This window comes from Oncorhynchus keta, chromosome 15 (genome assembly GCF_023373465.1).
Source record: "Oncorhynchus keta strain PuntledgeMale-10-30-2019 chromosome 15, Oket_V2, whole genome shotgun sequence".
NCBI classification, from domain to species: domain Eukaryota; kingdom Metazoa; phylum Chordata; class Actinopteri; order Salmoniformes; family Salmonidae; genus Oncorhynchus; species Oncorhynchus keta.
In genome coordinates this window covers 2,413,530-2,427,655 of record NC_068435.1, presented here as the reverse complement: position 1 = coordinate 2,427,655, position 14,126 = coordinate 2,413,530, and the positions used below count along the sequence as shown (strand labels likewise).

Here is a 14,126-nt window from a genome sequence, read left to right as displayed (position 1 = left end):
AGAGACAGAGACAGAGACAGAGACAGAGACAGAGACAGAGACAGAGGAGGGAGGGCCAAGAGAGAGAGACAGACAGACAATGAGAGAAGAGAGAGAGAGAGAGAGAGAGAGAGAGAGAGAGAGAGAGAGAGAGAGAGAGACAGACAGACAATGAGAGAGTAGAAAGAGAAGAGAGAAGAGAGAGGAGAGAGAGGAGAGAGAGACAGACAGACATTGTGTCATGATTGTGATTACAAAGTTGGCCAGTGCAGTTCCCTCCCTCTCCCTCTCTCTCTCTCTCTCAATTCACTTTCAATTTAAGAGCTTTATTGGCATGGGAAACATATGTTAACTTTGCCAAAGCAAGTGAAGTAGATAATAAACAAAGTGAAATAAACAATAAAAATAAACATTACACTCTCAGAAGTTCCAAAAGAATAAAGACATGTCAAATGTCATAATATGTCTTTATACGGCGTTGTAACGATGTGCAAATGGTTAAAGTACAAAAGGGAAAATAAATAAACATAAATATGGGTTGCATTTACAATGGTGTTTGTTCTTCACTGGTTGCCCTTTTCTTGTAGCAACAGGTCACACATCCAGCTGCTGTGATGTCACACGGTGGTATTTCACCCAGGAGATATGGGAGTTTATCAAAATTGGATTTTGTATTCAAATTCTTTGTGGATCTGTGTAATCTGAGGTAATTATTTGTCTCTAATATGGTCATACATTTGGCAGGAGGTTAGGAAGTGCAGCTCAGTTTCCACCTCATTTTGTGGGCAGTGAGCACATAGCCTGTCTTCTCTTGAGAGCCAGGTCTGCCTACGGCGGCCTTTCTCAATAGCAAGGCTATGCTCACTGAGTCTGTACATAGTCAAAGCTTTCCTTAAGTTTGGGTCAGTCACAGTGGTCAGGTATTTTGCCACTGTGTACTCTCTGTGTAGGGCCAAATAGCATTTTAGTTTGCTCTGTTTTTTTGTTAATTCTTTCCAATGTGTCAATTAATTATCTTTGAGTTTTCTCAAGATTTGGTTGGGTCTAATTGTGTTGCTGTCCTGGGCCTCTCCCTCCCAGAGAGACATGCTATTTGTTGTTCCACAGAGACGTAACCAGGAATCTGTTACCCAGCAACCCCTGTAGCAACCCTTCTGAGGCTCCTGGCTGGTTGTTGACAAGTCTGGGAGGCCGTTGGCCTGGCGACGCAGAACGCTGGGGATCAGACGTCCACCTCTCACGCCTGTCTACTGTATTGTGTCTGTTGTCTATACTATATTGTTGTTGTGTTGAGTCTGTCTGTCTGTCAACAGAACCAACTCTGTAATGGTCAACAGATCCTAAATCCTGACTGTCTTCTCCATCTGACTTGTGAAGGGTATTCTGGACAAATTTAAATGAAAGGTGATCAACAAAAGCTTCTTTATAGTTAAAAAACTCTCTCTCTCAACGGACTCTAAAAAACTCTCTCTCCCAACGGACTCTAAAAAACTCTCTCTCCCAACTAACTCTAAAAACTCTCTCTCCCAACTAACTCTAAAAACTCTCTCTCCCAACTAACTCTAAAAACTCTCTCTCCCAACTAACTCTAAAAAACTCTCTCTCCCAACTGACTCTAAAAAACGTATTTTAAACAGGTAGGAAAAGGGGGCGAGAAAGCCTGTATCTGTATGGCTGGCAGAAAGACAGGGAGAAAGACTGTATCTGTGTGGCTGGCAGAAAGACAGAGAGAAAGCCTGTATCTGTGTGGCTGGCAGAAAGACAGAGAGAAAGCCTGTATCTGTGTGGCTGGCAGAAAGACAGAGAGAAAGCCTGTATCTGTGTGGCTGGCAGAAAGACAGAGAGAAAGCCTGTATCTGTGTGGCTGGCAGAAAGACAGAGAGAAAGCCTGTATCTGTGTGGCTGGCAGAAAGACAGAGAGAAAGCCTGTATCTGTGTGGCTGGCAGAAAGACAGAGAGAAAGCCTGTATCTGTGTGGCTGGCAGAAAGACAGAGAGAAAGCGTGTATCAGTTTGGCTGGCAGAAAGACAGGGAGAAAGCCTGTATCAGTTTGGCTGGCAGAAAGACAGAGAGAAAGCCTGTATCTGTGTGTGGATATGATGTCACACTTCCTCAACAACAATAGAACAGGAAGAGAAGACAGGAACTCCCCAACAACCCAGCAGACTGGCTGACTGGCTCTCTAAAAGAGAGATGGAAGAACAGAGTGGAAGATTGCCCACCCTTACTTTTTAATCCGGGTTGTATTTGATTCCACTGAGCCGTAGAGAGAAAACACCTGTCTGTCACCTGTGAGGCTGTGACGAGCAGTAATAAGGCTGTACACCAGCTGTATAATGAGAATGGCTTTCAATCACTAGAACAGGGTTTCTATAACAGGGTTTCTAGAACAGGGTTTCTATAACAGGGTTTCTATAACAGGGTTTCTATAACAGGGTTTCTATAACAGAGTTTCTATAACAGGGTTTCTATAACAGGGTTTCTATAACAGGGTTTCTATAACAGGGTTTCTAAAACAGGGTTTCTATAACAGGGTTTCTATAACTATAACAGGGTTTATATAACAGGGTTTCTATAACAGGGTTTCTATAACAGAGTTTCTATAACAGGGTTTCTATAACAGGGTTTCTATAACAGGGTTTCTATAACAGGGTTTCTATAACAGGGTTTCTATAACAGGGTTTCTAAAACAGGGTTTCTATAACAGGGTTTCTATAACTATAACAGGGTTTATATAACAGGGTTTCTATAACAGGGTTTCTATAACAGGGTTTCTATAACAGGGTTTCTAAACTATGGGTCTGGACCCAGACTGTACCCTGGGCATGTGAGAGGTGGGTTAATGAACTCAGACATTTCATAGTCTGATGTAAACACTAAAATGTATGACTACACTTGATGCACTACACAGGTTACTGTGTGTTACAGCTTGGCTAGAATGAAACCTTGCATTCAGAGAGGACCGTACGTTAACCATGTGCTCCAACAGGCTATATGGTATACGATCTTTGCCTGCTGGTCAAAGTACATCCAGATGGAACTACATCGTAATTATCTACCAACATGAGGACGTGTATTTTGGGGTATTTTCTTAGGAAAAACACAGGGGAGTTTGAGGGAGGAAGTGTATTTGTTTACAAAGAGCATTATTCAACACGGTCTCTATCAAAGACGGTTTCCCAAAGAGACTGAGGACTGTGACAAGCCACTGTTTATCTAGCCTCAAATGCATCCCCTATTCCCTATATAGTGCGCTGCCGTTGACCGAAGCCCAGAGTGTGCACTACATGGGGAATAGGGTGGCATTTGGGACGCACTACGGCCTCTTGTTATTTATACTCAGTATCATTTGGGACGCATCCTTATATATAATATATATGCCATTTAGCAGACGCTTTTATCCAAAGCGACTTACAGTCATGTGTGCATACATTCTACGTATGAGTGGTCCCGGGAATCGAACCCACTACCCTGGCGTTACAAGCGCCATGCTCTACCAACTGAGCTACAGCTTTATGGCTTTGTTGAAACTCAGGACGACAAAAATAGGCCTCAAACTTCTGCTACAATCTATTACAATGGAAAGATAGTGTTTACTGTTGCAGTATTATATGCAGAACTATTCCGACTGAAGCAGACTTCATTTTGATGTGTTTAACACACACACACACACACACACACACATTCATTGATAAGCTGATTGATCTATGTGTATCTGCTACGGGGCTCTGAAGGCTTTCCAACAGTCTAGATACCAGACAGGCTGGTCATTTATTCACCTCATCATTGATCTGAAACTATCTGATCAGGTCAACATACAGTCACTGAGAGGTTTGGGTTGTGGACCCCTTCAACTAAAACAACTTCTCTGTTGTATCCATACAACAAACGATGACGTGACCAGTAGGGGCACTGTACTGAATCCAGGGAGTCCTTATTGAATCCCTCCATCTTTAAAAGAAAAGTAAAAGTGCTATGATGACGCTGTGATTGGTGGTCATAATATACCGTACCTGTTTAACCTTCAGAGCCATACCAGACCCCCGTATCATGCAGCAACGATCGCTTCACCAGTCACCAGTCACCAGTCACCAGTCACCAGTCACCATTCACCAGTCACCATTCACTAGTCACCATTCACCAGTCACCATTCACCAGTCCCCAGTCACCAGTCACCAATCACCAGTCCCCAGTCCCCAGTCACCAGTCAGTCACCAGTCACCAGTCACCAGTCACCAGTCCCCAGTCACCAGTCCCCAGTCACCAGTCACCAGTCCCCAGTCACCAATCACCAGTCACCAGTCCCCAGTCACCAGTCACCAGTCAGTCACCAGTCACCAGTCCCCAGTCACCAGTCACCAGTCACCAGTCACCAGTCCCCAGTCCCCAGTCACCAGTCACTAGTCACCAGTCACCAGTCACCAGTCACCAGTCACCAGTCACCAGTCCCCAGTCACCAATCACCAGTCACCAGTCACCAGTCACCAGTCCCCAGTCACCAATCACCAGTCCCCAGTCCCCAGTCACCAGTCAGTCACCAGTCACCAGTCCCCAGTCACCAGTCACCAGTCACCAGTCCCCAGTCCCCAGTCACCAGTCACCAGTCCCCAGTCACCAATCACCATTCACCATTCACCAGTCACCAGTCCCCAGTCACCATTCACCAGTCACCATTCACCAGTCACCATTCACCAGTCACCATTCACCAGTCACCAATCACCAGTCACCAGTCACCAATCACCAGTCACCATTCACCATTCACCAGTCACCAATCACCAGTCACCAGTCACCAGTCACCAGTCACCAGTCACCATTCACCAGTCACCAGTCACCATTCACCAGTCACCAGTCACCAATCACCATTCACCATTCACCAGTCACCAGTCACCATTCACCAGTCACCAGTCACCATTCACCAGTCACCAGTCACCATTCACCAGTCACCAGTCACCAATCACCAGTCACCATTCACCAGTCACCAGTCACCAATCACCATTCACCAGTCACCAGTCACCAGTCACCATTCACCAGTCACCAGTCACCATTCACCAGTCACCAGTCACCAATCACCATTCACCAGTCACCAGTCACCAGTCACCAGTCACCAGTCACCAGTCACCAGTCACCAGTCACCATTCACCAGTCACCAGTCACCAGTCACCAGTCACCAGTCACCAGTCACCATTCACCAGTCACCAGTCACCAGTCACCAGTCACCATTCACCAGTCACCAGTCACCAGTCACCATTCACCAGTCACCAGTCACCATTCACCAGTCACCAGTCACCAGTCACCATTCACCAGTCACCAGTCACCATTCACCAGTCACCAGTCACCATTCACCAGTCACCAGTCACCATTCACCAGTCACCAGTCACCAGTCACCATTCACCAGTCACCAGTCACCAGTCACCATTCACCAGTCACCATTCACCAGTCACCAATCACCAGTCACCAGTCACCAATCACCAGTCACCATTCACCATTCACCAGTCACCAATCACCAGTCACCAGTCACCAGTCCCCAGTCACCAGTCACCAGTCCCCAGTCACCATTCACCAGTCACCATTCACCAGTCACCAGTCCCCAGTCACCATTCACCAGTCACCAGTCACCATTCACCATTCACCAGTCACCAGTCCCCAGTCACCAGTCCCCAGTCACCAGTCCCCAATCACCAGTCCCCAGTCACCAGTCACCAGTCCCCAGTCACCATTCACCAGTCACCATTCACCAGTCACCAGTCCCCAGTCACCATTCACCATTCACCAGTCACCATTCACCATTCACCAGTCACCAGTCCCCAGTCACCAGTCCCCAATCACCAGTCCCCAGTCACCAGTCACCAGTCACCAGTCACCAGTCACCAGTCCCCAGTCACCAGTCACCAGTCACCAATCCCCAGTCACCAGTCACCAGTCACCAGTCTCCAGTCACTAGTCACCAGTCACCAGTCACCAGTCACCAGTCACCAATCCCCAGTCACCAGTCACCATTCACCAATCACCAGTCACCAGTCACCAGTCCCCAGTCACCAGTCACCAGTCACCATTCACCAATCACCAGTCACCAGTCCCCAGTCACCAGTCACCAGTCACCATTCACCAGTCACCAGTCACCATTCACCAAGTCACCAATCACCATTCACAGTCACCAGTCACCAGTCACCATTCACCAGTCACCAGTCACCATTCACCAGTCACCAGTCACCATTCACCAGTCACCAGTCACCAATCACCAGTCACCATTCACCAGTCACCAGTCACCAGTCACCATTCACCACCAGTCACCATCACCATCACCACCCAGTCACCATTCACCATCACCACCAGTCACCATTCACCAGTCACCAGTCACCAATCACCATTCACCAGTCACCAGTCACCAGTCACCACCAGTCACCAGTCACCAGTCACCAATCACCAGTCACCAGAACAGTCACCAGTCACCAGTCACCAGTCACCAGTCACCAGTCACCAGTCACCATTCACCAGTCACCAGTCACCAATCACCATCACCATTCACCAGTCACCAGTCACCAATCACCATTCACCCAGTCACCAGTCACCAATCACCATTCACCAGTCACCAGTCACCAATCACCATTCACCAGTCACCAGTCACCATTCACCAGTCACCAGTCACCAGTCACCAGTCACCATTCACCAGTCACCAGTCACCAGTCACCATTCACTAGTCACCAGTCACCAGTCAGGATTCACCAGTCACCATCACCAGTCATCACCAGTCACCAGTCACCAGTCACCAATCACCAGTCACCATTCACCATTCACCAGTCACCAATCACCAGTCACCAGTCACCAGTCCCAGTCCCCAGTCACCAGTCACCAGTCCCCAGTCACCATTCACCAGTCACCATTCACCAGTCACCAGTCCCCAGTCACCATTCACCAGTCACCAGTCACCATTCACCATTCACCAGTCACCAGTCCCCAGTCACCAGTCCCCAGTCACCAGTCCCCAATCACCAGTCCCCAGTCACCAGTCACCCAGTCCCCAGTCACCATTCACCAGTCACCATTCACCAGTCACCCAGTCCCCAGTCACCATTCACCATTCACCATTCACCATTCACCAGTCACCATTCACCATTCACCAGTCACCAGTCCCCAGTCACCAGTCCCCAATCACCAGTCCCCAGTCACCAGTCACCAGTCACCAGTCACCAGTCACCAGTCACCAGTCACCAGTCACCAGTCCCCAGTCACCAGTCACCAGTCACCAGTCACCAGTCACCAGTCACCAGTCACCAGTCCCCAGTCACCAGTCACCAATCCCCAGTCACCAGTCACCATTCACCAATCACCAGTCACCAGTCACCAGTCCCCAGTCACCAGTCACCAGTCACCATTCACCAATCACCAGTCACCAGTCACCAGTCCCCAGTCACCAATCACCAGTCACCAGTCACCAGTCACCAGTCACCAGTCACCAGTCACCAGTCACCAGTCAACCTTATCCAACAACAATTCCAGGAATTTGTTGTTGAAGTGATTCAAATGTGTGCTAACAGTGTGGTTCAACAGAGTCCACATTAACAGTGTGGTTCAACAGAATCCACATTAACATCCATGTTAGGCCTACTAGTTAACCAATCCATGTGTAGCCTAATGCTCTGGTCTGATACTAGTTAACCAATCCATGTGTAGCCTAATGCTCTGGTCTGACTAGTTAACCCATCCATGTGTAGCCTAATGCTCTGGTCTGATACTAGTTAACCCATCCATGTGTAGCCTAATGCTGGTCTGATACTAGTTAACCCATCCATGTGTAGCCTAATGCTCTGGTCTGATACTAGTTAACCCACCCATGTGTAGCCTAATGCTCTGGTCTGACATTAGCTTGCACCTTATTCCTTTTAGGGTCATAGGGCTCTGGTTAATAGTAGTGGACTACGTGGGGAATATGGAGCGACATCCTTAGTGACTCAGGTAGCCATGGCAACAGAGTCTAAAGGTTGGAGTGGTTGATAATATTTCAACATCTGTTCCGTGGTACGATTATAGGAAAGCTGCGGTCTGGGTTTTGTCATAGAACAGAACAGGCAAAGCACGCCGTCTTGACTGATGAGGGAAATAGCACCGTATTGACTGATGAGGGAAATAGCCCCGTATTGACTGATGAGGGAAATAGCCCCGTATTGACTGATGAGGGAAATAGCCCCGTATTGACTGATGAGGGAAATAGCCCCGTATTGACTGATGAGGGAAATAGCACCGTATTGACTGATGAGGGAAATAGCCCCGTATTGACTGATGAGGGAAATAGCCCCGTATTGACTGATGAGGGAAATAGCACCGTATTGACTGATGAGGGAAATAGCACCGTATTGACTGATGAGGGAAATAGCACCGTATTGACTGATGAGGGAAATAGCACCGTATTGACTGATGAGGGAAATAGCCCCGTATTGACTGATGAGGGAAATAGCACCGTATTGACTGATGAGGGAAATAGCACCGTATTGACTGATGAGGGAAATAGCACCGTATTGACTGATGAGGGAAATAGCACCGTATTGACTGATGAGGGAAATAGCACCTTATTGACTGATGAGGGAAATAGCACCGTATTGACTGATGAGGGAAATAGCACCGTATTGACTGATGAGGGAAATAGCACCGTATTGACTGATGAGGGAAATAGCACCGTATTGACTGATGAGGGAAATAGCACCGTATTGACTGATGAGGGAAATAGCCCCGTATTGACTGATGAGGGAAATAGCACCGTATTGACTGATGAGGGAAATAGCACCGTATTGACTGATGAGGGAAATAGCACCTTATTGACTGATGAGGGAAATAGCACCGTATTGACTGATGAGGAAATAGCACCGTATTGACTGATGAGGGAAATAGCACCGTATTGACTGATGAGGGAAATAGCACCGTATTGACTGATGAGGGAAATAGCACCGTATTGACTGATGAGGGAAATAGCACCGTATTGACTGATGAGGGAAATAGCACCGTATTGACTGATGAGGGAAATAGCACCGTATTGACTGATGAGGGAAATAGCACCGTATTGACTGATGAGGGAAATAGCACCGTATTGACTGATGAGGGAAATAGCACCGTATTGACTGATGAGGGAAATAGCACCGTATTGACTGATGAGGGAAATAGCACCGTATTGACTGATGAGGGAAATAGCACCGTATTGACTGATGAGGGAAATAGCACCGTATTGACTGATGAGGGAAATAGCACCGTATTGACTGATGAGGGAAATAGCACCGTATTGACTGATGAGGGAAATAGCACCGTATTGACTGATGAGGGAAATAGCACCGTATTGACTGATGAGGGAAATAGCCCCGTATTGACTGATGAGGGAAATAGCACCGTATTGACTGATGAGGGAAATAGCACCGTATTGACTGATGAGGGAAATAGCACCGTATTGACTGATGAGGGAAATAGCCCCGTATTGACTGATGAGGGAAATAGCACCGTATTGACTGATGAGGGAAATAGCACCGTATTGACTGATGAGGGAAATAGCACCGTATTGACTGATGAGGGAAATAGCACCGTATTGACTGATGAGGGAAATAGCACCGTATTGACTGATGAGGGAAATAGCACCGTATTGACTGATGAGGGAAATAGCACCGTATTGACTGATGAGGGAAATAGCCCCGTATTGACTGATGAGGGAAATAGCCCCGTATTGACTGATGAGGGAAATAGCACCGTATTGACTGATGAGGGAAATAGCCCCGTATTGACTGATGAGGGTGTCTCTGTGTGTTTGGAAATCCCAGTCGTGGACTGTGTCCCTAATGGCATCATATCTCCTATGTACTTTTCTGGTCAAAAGTAGTGCACTGTACAGGGATTAGGGTACCACGTGGGACTCAAGTGTCTCACTGAGGTCAAAGGTTGTGGATGACTAATGTACTATGTTGCCTGCTATGAAACGGCAAGTCAACAGTGTGACGTCCCAAATGCCATCCTATTCCCTATTGGCCCTGATCAGAAGTAGTTCACTATATAGGGAATAGGGTGCTATTTGGGCAAACAGCAGCAGGCCTACCCGCTTGTCTAGTTCAACGGCACACTCACTTGGCATTATCTAAACAGTTTGTTTCTGGGGAATGTCTCGTCTTGGAGTATGTCTACAGTAGAGTTATTCAGGTGCAGAGTGAGAATTCTCAGGGGCGGTATTTGGGAGTGTTCATACACTACATGACCAAAAGTATGTGGACATCTGCTTGTCCAACATCTCATTCCAAAATCATGGGCATTAATATGGAGTTGGTCCCCCCCTTCGCTGCTATAACAGCCTCCACTCTTCTGGGAAGGTTTTCCACTATATGTAGGAACATTGCTGCAATAACAGCCTCCACTCTTCTGGGAAGGCTTTCCACTAGATGTTGGAACATTGCTGCTATAACAGCCTCCACTCTTCTGGGAAGGCTTTCCACTAGATGTAGGAACATTGCTGCTATAACAGCCTCCACTCTTCTGGGAAGGCTTTCCACTAGATGTTGGAACATTGCTGCTATAACAGCCTCCACTCTTCTGGGAAGGCTTTCCACTAGATGATGTAGGAACATTGCTGCTATAACAGCCTCCACTCTTCTGGGAAGGCTTTCCACTAGATGTTGGAACATTGCTGCTATAACAGCCTCCACTCTTCTGGGAAGGCTTTCCACTAGATGTTGGAACATTGCTGCTATAACAGCCTCTCCACTCTTCTGGGAAGGCTTTCCACTAGATGTTGGAACATTGCTGCTATAACAGCCTCCACTCTTCTGGGAAGGCTTTCCACTAGATGTTGGAACATTGCTGCTATAACAGCCTCCACTCTTCTGGGAAGGCTTTCCACTAGATGTTGGAACATTGCTGCTATAACAGCCTCCACTCTTCTGGGAAGGCTTTCCACTAGATGTTGGAACATCGCTGCGGGGACGTGCTTCCATTCAGCCTCAAGAACACTAGTGAGATCGAGGACTGATGTTGGGCGATGAGGCCTGGCTCCAATTCATCCCAAAGGTGTTCGATGGAGTTGAGGTCAGGGCTCTGTGCAGGCCAGTCAAGTTCTTCCACACCGATCTCGACAAACCATTTCTGTATGGACATCACTTTGTGCACGGGGGGCATTGTCAAGCTGAAACAGGAAAGGGCCTTCCCCAAACTGTTGCCACAAAGTAGGAAGCACAGAATTGTATAGAATGTCATTGTTTGCTGCAGCGGTAAGATTTCCCTTCACTGAAACTAAGGGGCCCGAACAATGAAAAACAGCCCCAGACCAGTATTTCTCCTCCGCCAAACCCAGAGTCCAATGGTGGTGAGCTTTACACCACTCCAGCCGACGCTTGGCATTGCGCATGGTGATCTTCGGCTGCTCGGCCACGGAAACCCATTTCATGAAGCTCCCGACGAACAGTTCTTGTGCTGACGTTGCTTCCAGAGACGTTTTGGAACTCAGTAGTGAGTGTTCTGTGAGCTTGTGTGGCCTACCACTTCACAACTGAGCCGTTGTTGCTCCTAGATGATTCCACTTCACATTAACAGCACTTACAGTTGACCGGGGCAGCTCGAGCAGGGCAGAGCGCCCCCAGTTTGACGAACTGACTTGTGGGAAAGGTGGCATCCTATGACGATTGCGTTGATCACGTTGAAAAACACTGAGCTCTTCAGTAAGGCCCATTCTATTCTATTCATTCTACTGTCAATGTTTGTCCATGGAGATTGCATGGCTGTGTGCTCGATTTCTTTATATTTTGAAATAGTGTGGCCACTAATTTGAAGGGGTGTCCACATGCTGCTGTATATAGAGTGTATCTTAGAGTATGTGTTCATGAAATATCTTAGGGTGTGTGTAGAATGATAGATCATTGTATGGGTGTGTGTGTGTAGAATGATAGATCATTGTATGGGTGTGTGTGTGTGTGTGTGTGTGTGTGTGTGTGTGTGTGTGTGTGTGTGTGTGTGTGTGTGTGTGTGTGTGTGTGTGTGTGTGTGTGTGTGTGTGTGTGTGTGTGTGTGTGTGTGTGTAGAGTAGAGTAGGTAGAGAGATCTTATCTTAGGGGTGTGTGTGTGTGTGTGTGTGTGTGTGTGTGTGTGTGTGTGTGTGTGTGTGTGTGTGTGTGTGTGTGTGTGTGTGTGTGTGTGTGTGTGTGTGTGTGTGTAGAATGATAGATCATTGTGCGTGGGTGTGTGTGTGTGTGTGTGTGTGTGTGTGTGTGTGTGTGTGTGTGTGTGTGTGTGTGTGTGTGTGTGTGTGTGTGTGTGTGTGTGTGTGTGTGTGTGTGTGTGTGTGTGTAGAGTAGGTAGAGAGAGATCTTATCTTAGGGTGTGTGTGTGTGTGTGTGTGTGTGTGTGTGTGTGTGTGTGTGTGTGTGTGTGTGTGTGTGTGTGTGTGTGTGTGTGTGTGTGTGTGTGTGTGTGTGTGTGTGTGTGTGTGTGTGTGTGTGTAGAATGGCTAGAGAGAGAGAGAGAGAGATCTTCTGGTGTGTAGGCCTACAGAGAGACATTGTTATGTGTGTACTGTGTTACTGTAGTCAAGAGATGTGTACAGAGAGACAGAGAGCATAGGAAAGGAGGAGAGGCAAGGAAGAGAGGAAAGGAGGTGAGGTTTATTCTCAGGTGATCTCATTCTGGAACAATGTGAGCTGTTACATTCTCTCTCGGTGAGTTTTTTCAGACTGTACAGGCTATGATGCAAAATTTGCATCACTCTTTTTTGGTGTGAGTTTTTCTTCCCCTTTTTAAATGTAGGGCAGATTAAATAAATAAAGACCGAATAAAGATAAATAAAGACTGAAGACTGAATGTTAGATTAAACTAATCAGCTGTGCAACACAGTCATTCCCTCTGCTTATCAACCAAATGGTTACACCTAGTTACAGCAATAACAAGTTAAAAACAAGCAAACGACTTAAAGACAGCACACTTTGCCTATTTTAAACGATATCACTGAGTAATATAAATATTACAAAACTGTATTCTAATAAAGAATAAATTAACAACAATATTCACTTTTTCTTATTCCCCCATTTCACATATGGCAAAATAAACTTTTATAATAATTGTAGCGATCCTGAATGAATGTAATGTTTATCTTACCTTTAACGGCCATGGTTGAAACCTGTTGCCTCGTCTTCAGTAGATGCACATAGCCTTACCAACACGACTGTCAACCGGTCCGCGACAGCCAGCATGTAACCCGCTGTAAAAACGACTAGCCTACAGCAGGGACGGCAGCCACGACCTCGTCATCACGTCAACCTAAATAACGGAGTGACTTAGTAACTACAGATTCACCATCGCCGCACTCTCCTGAGTCTTTTGCCTATGGGTGTGTCTCTGTCCCTGCCTCCCAGCAATGCAGTTGGACAACAACTTTAAACGGAATGTGGAAATCTTATTTGAGGGTGTGTGTGCGCGCACGGTAGGTGTGACTGAAACATGACATAGGAAAAAAGAGCAATAACTTTCCTTTTAAACACAGTCGGTATAGTTCATGCTAAAAGAGCAATAACTTTCCTTTTAAACACAGTCGGTATAGTTCATGGTCCTACACCGCGCCCCAGTAATATTGTAGCCTAGTACTATAGCGCCCTCTGGTGGTCGTCGACGGATACGTCTTAAACGTCAAGTTCCAAATCCTCTGTTGAAGTACGTGTTTTTCCTCCTTTCTCCGCTAGATGGGATGGTTGGAGGATACCACCAGGGACAATTCAGTTCACGTCCAAAAACCAATGTGGCAATGACGTTTAAATGTATCATCACAATGATCACAATCACTGAGTTGCCAGAACATACAAGCAATATATTGTTTATTTAGGAAAATAAGAACTGTTCAAAGTTTTATGTACAGTTTAACTAGGGCGGCAGGTAGCCTGGTGGGTAGGAGAGTTGAGCCCGTAACCGAAAGGCAAAACAAGACTACGAGGCAGTTCACTGTTCTCCAGGCGCCGATGATGTGGATGTCGATTAAGGCAGCCCCCCTACACCTCTCTGATTCAGAGGGGTTGGGTTAAATGTGGAAGACACTGGGATTCTCTGCCTCTAACCCTATTACAGGGGCTGAGTCACTGCTTACTGGGGCTCTTTCATGATGTCCCAAGAAGGGGTGTGTCACTTGAGTGGGTTGAGTCACTGATGTG

At 46.9% G+C, this 14,126-nt stretch overlaps 1 protein-coding gene across 1 annotated transcript in view; it reads right to left on the bottom strand.

Annotated features, from left to right (window-relative positions):
* Positions 1–14,126, bottom strand: part of si:ch211-106k21.5 (trophoblast glycoprotein) — a 16,549-nt gene extending 2,423 nt beyond the window's left edge. The window contains exon 1 of the mRNA XM_035764050.2: positions 13,084–14,126. Coding sequence (XP_035619943.2) covers positions 13,084–13,096 — 13 coding nt within the window. The 5' untranslated portion in view covers positions 13,097–14,126. The remainder of the gene's footprint in view (positions 1–13,083) is intronic.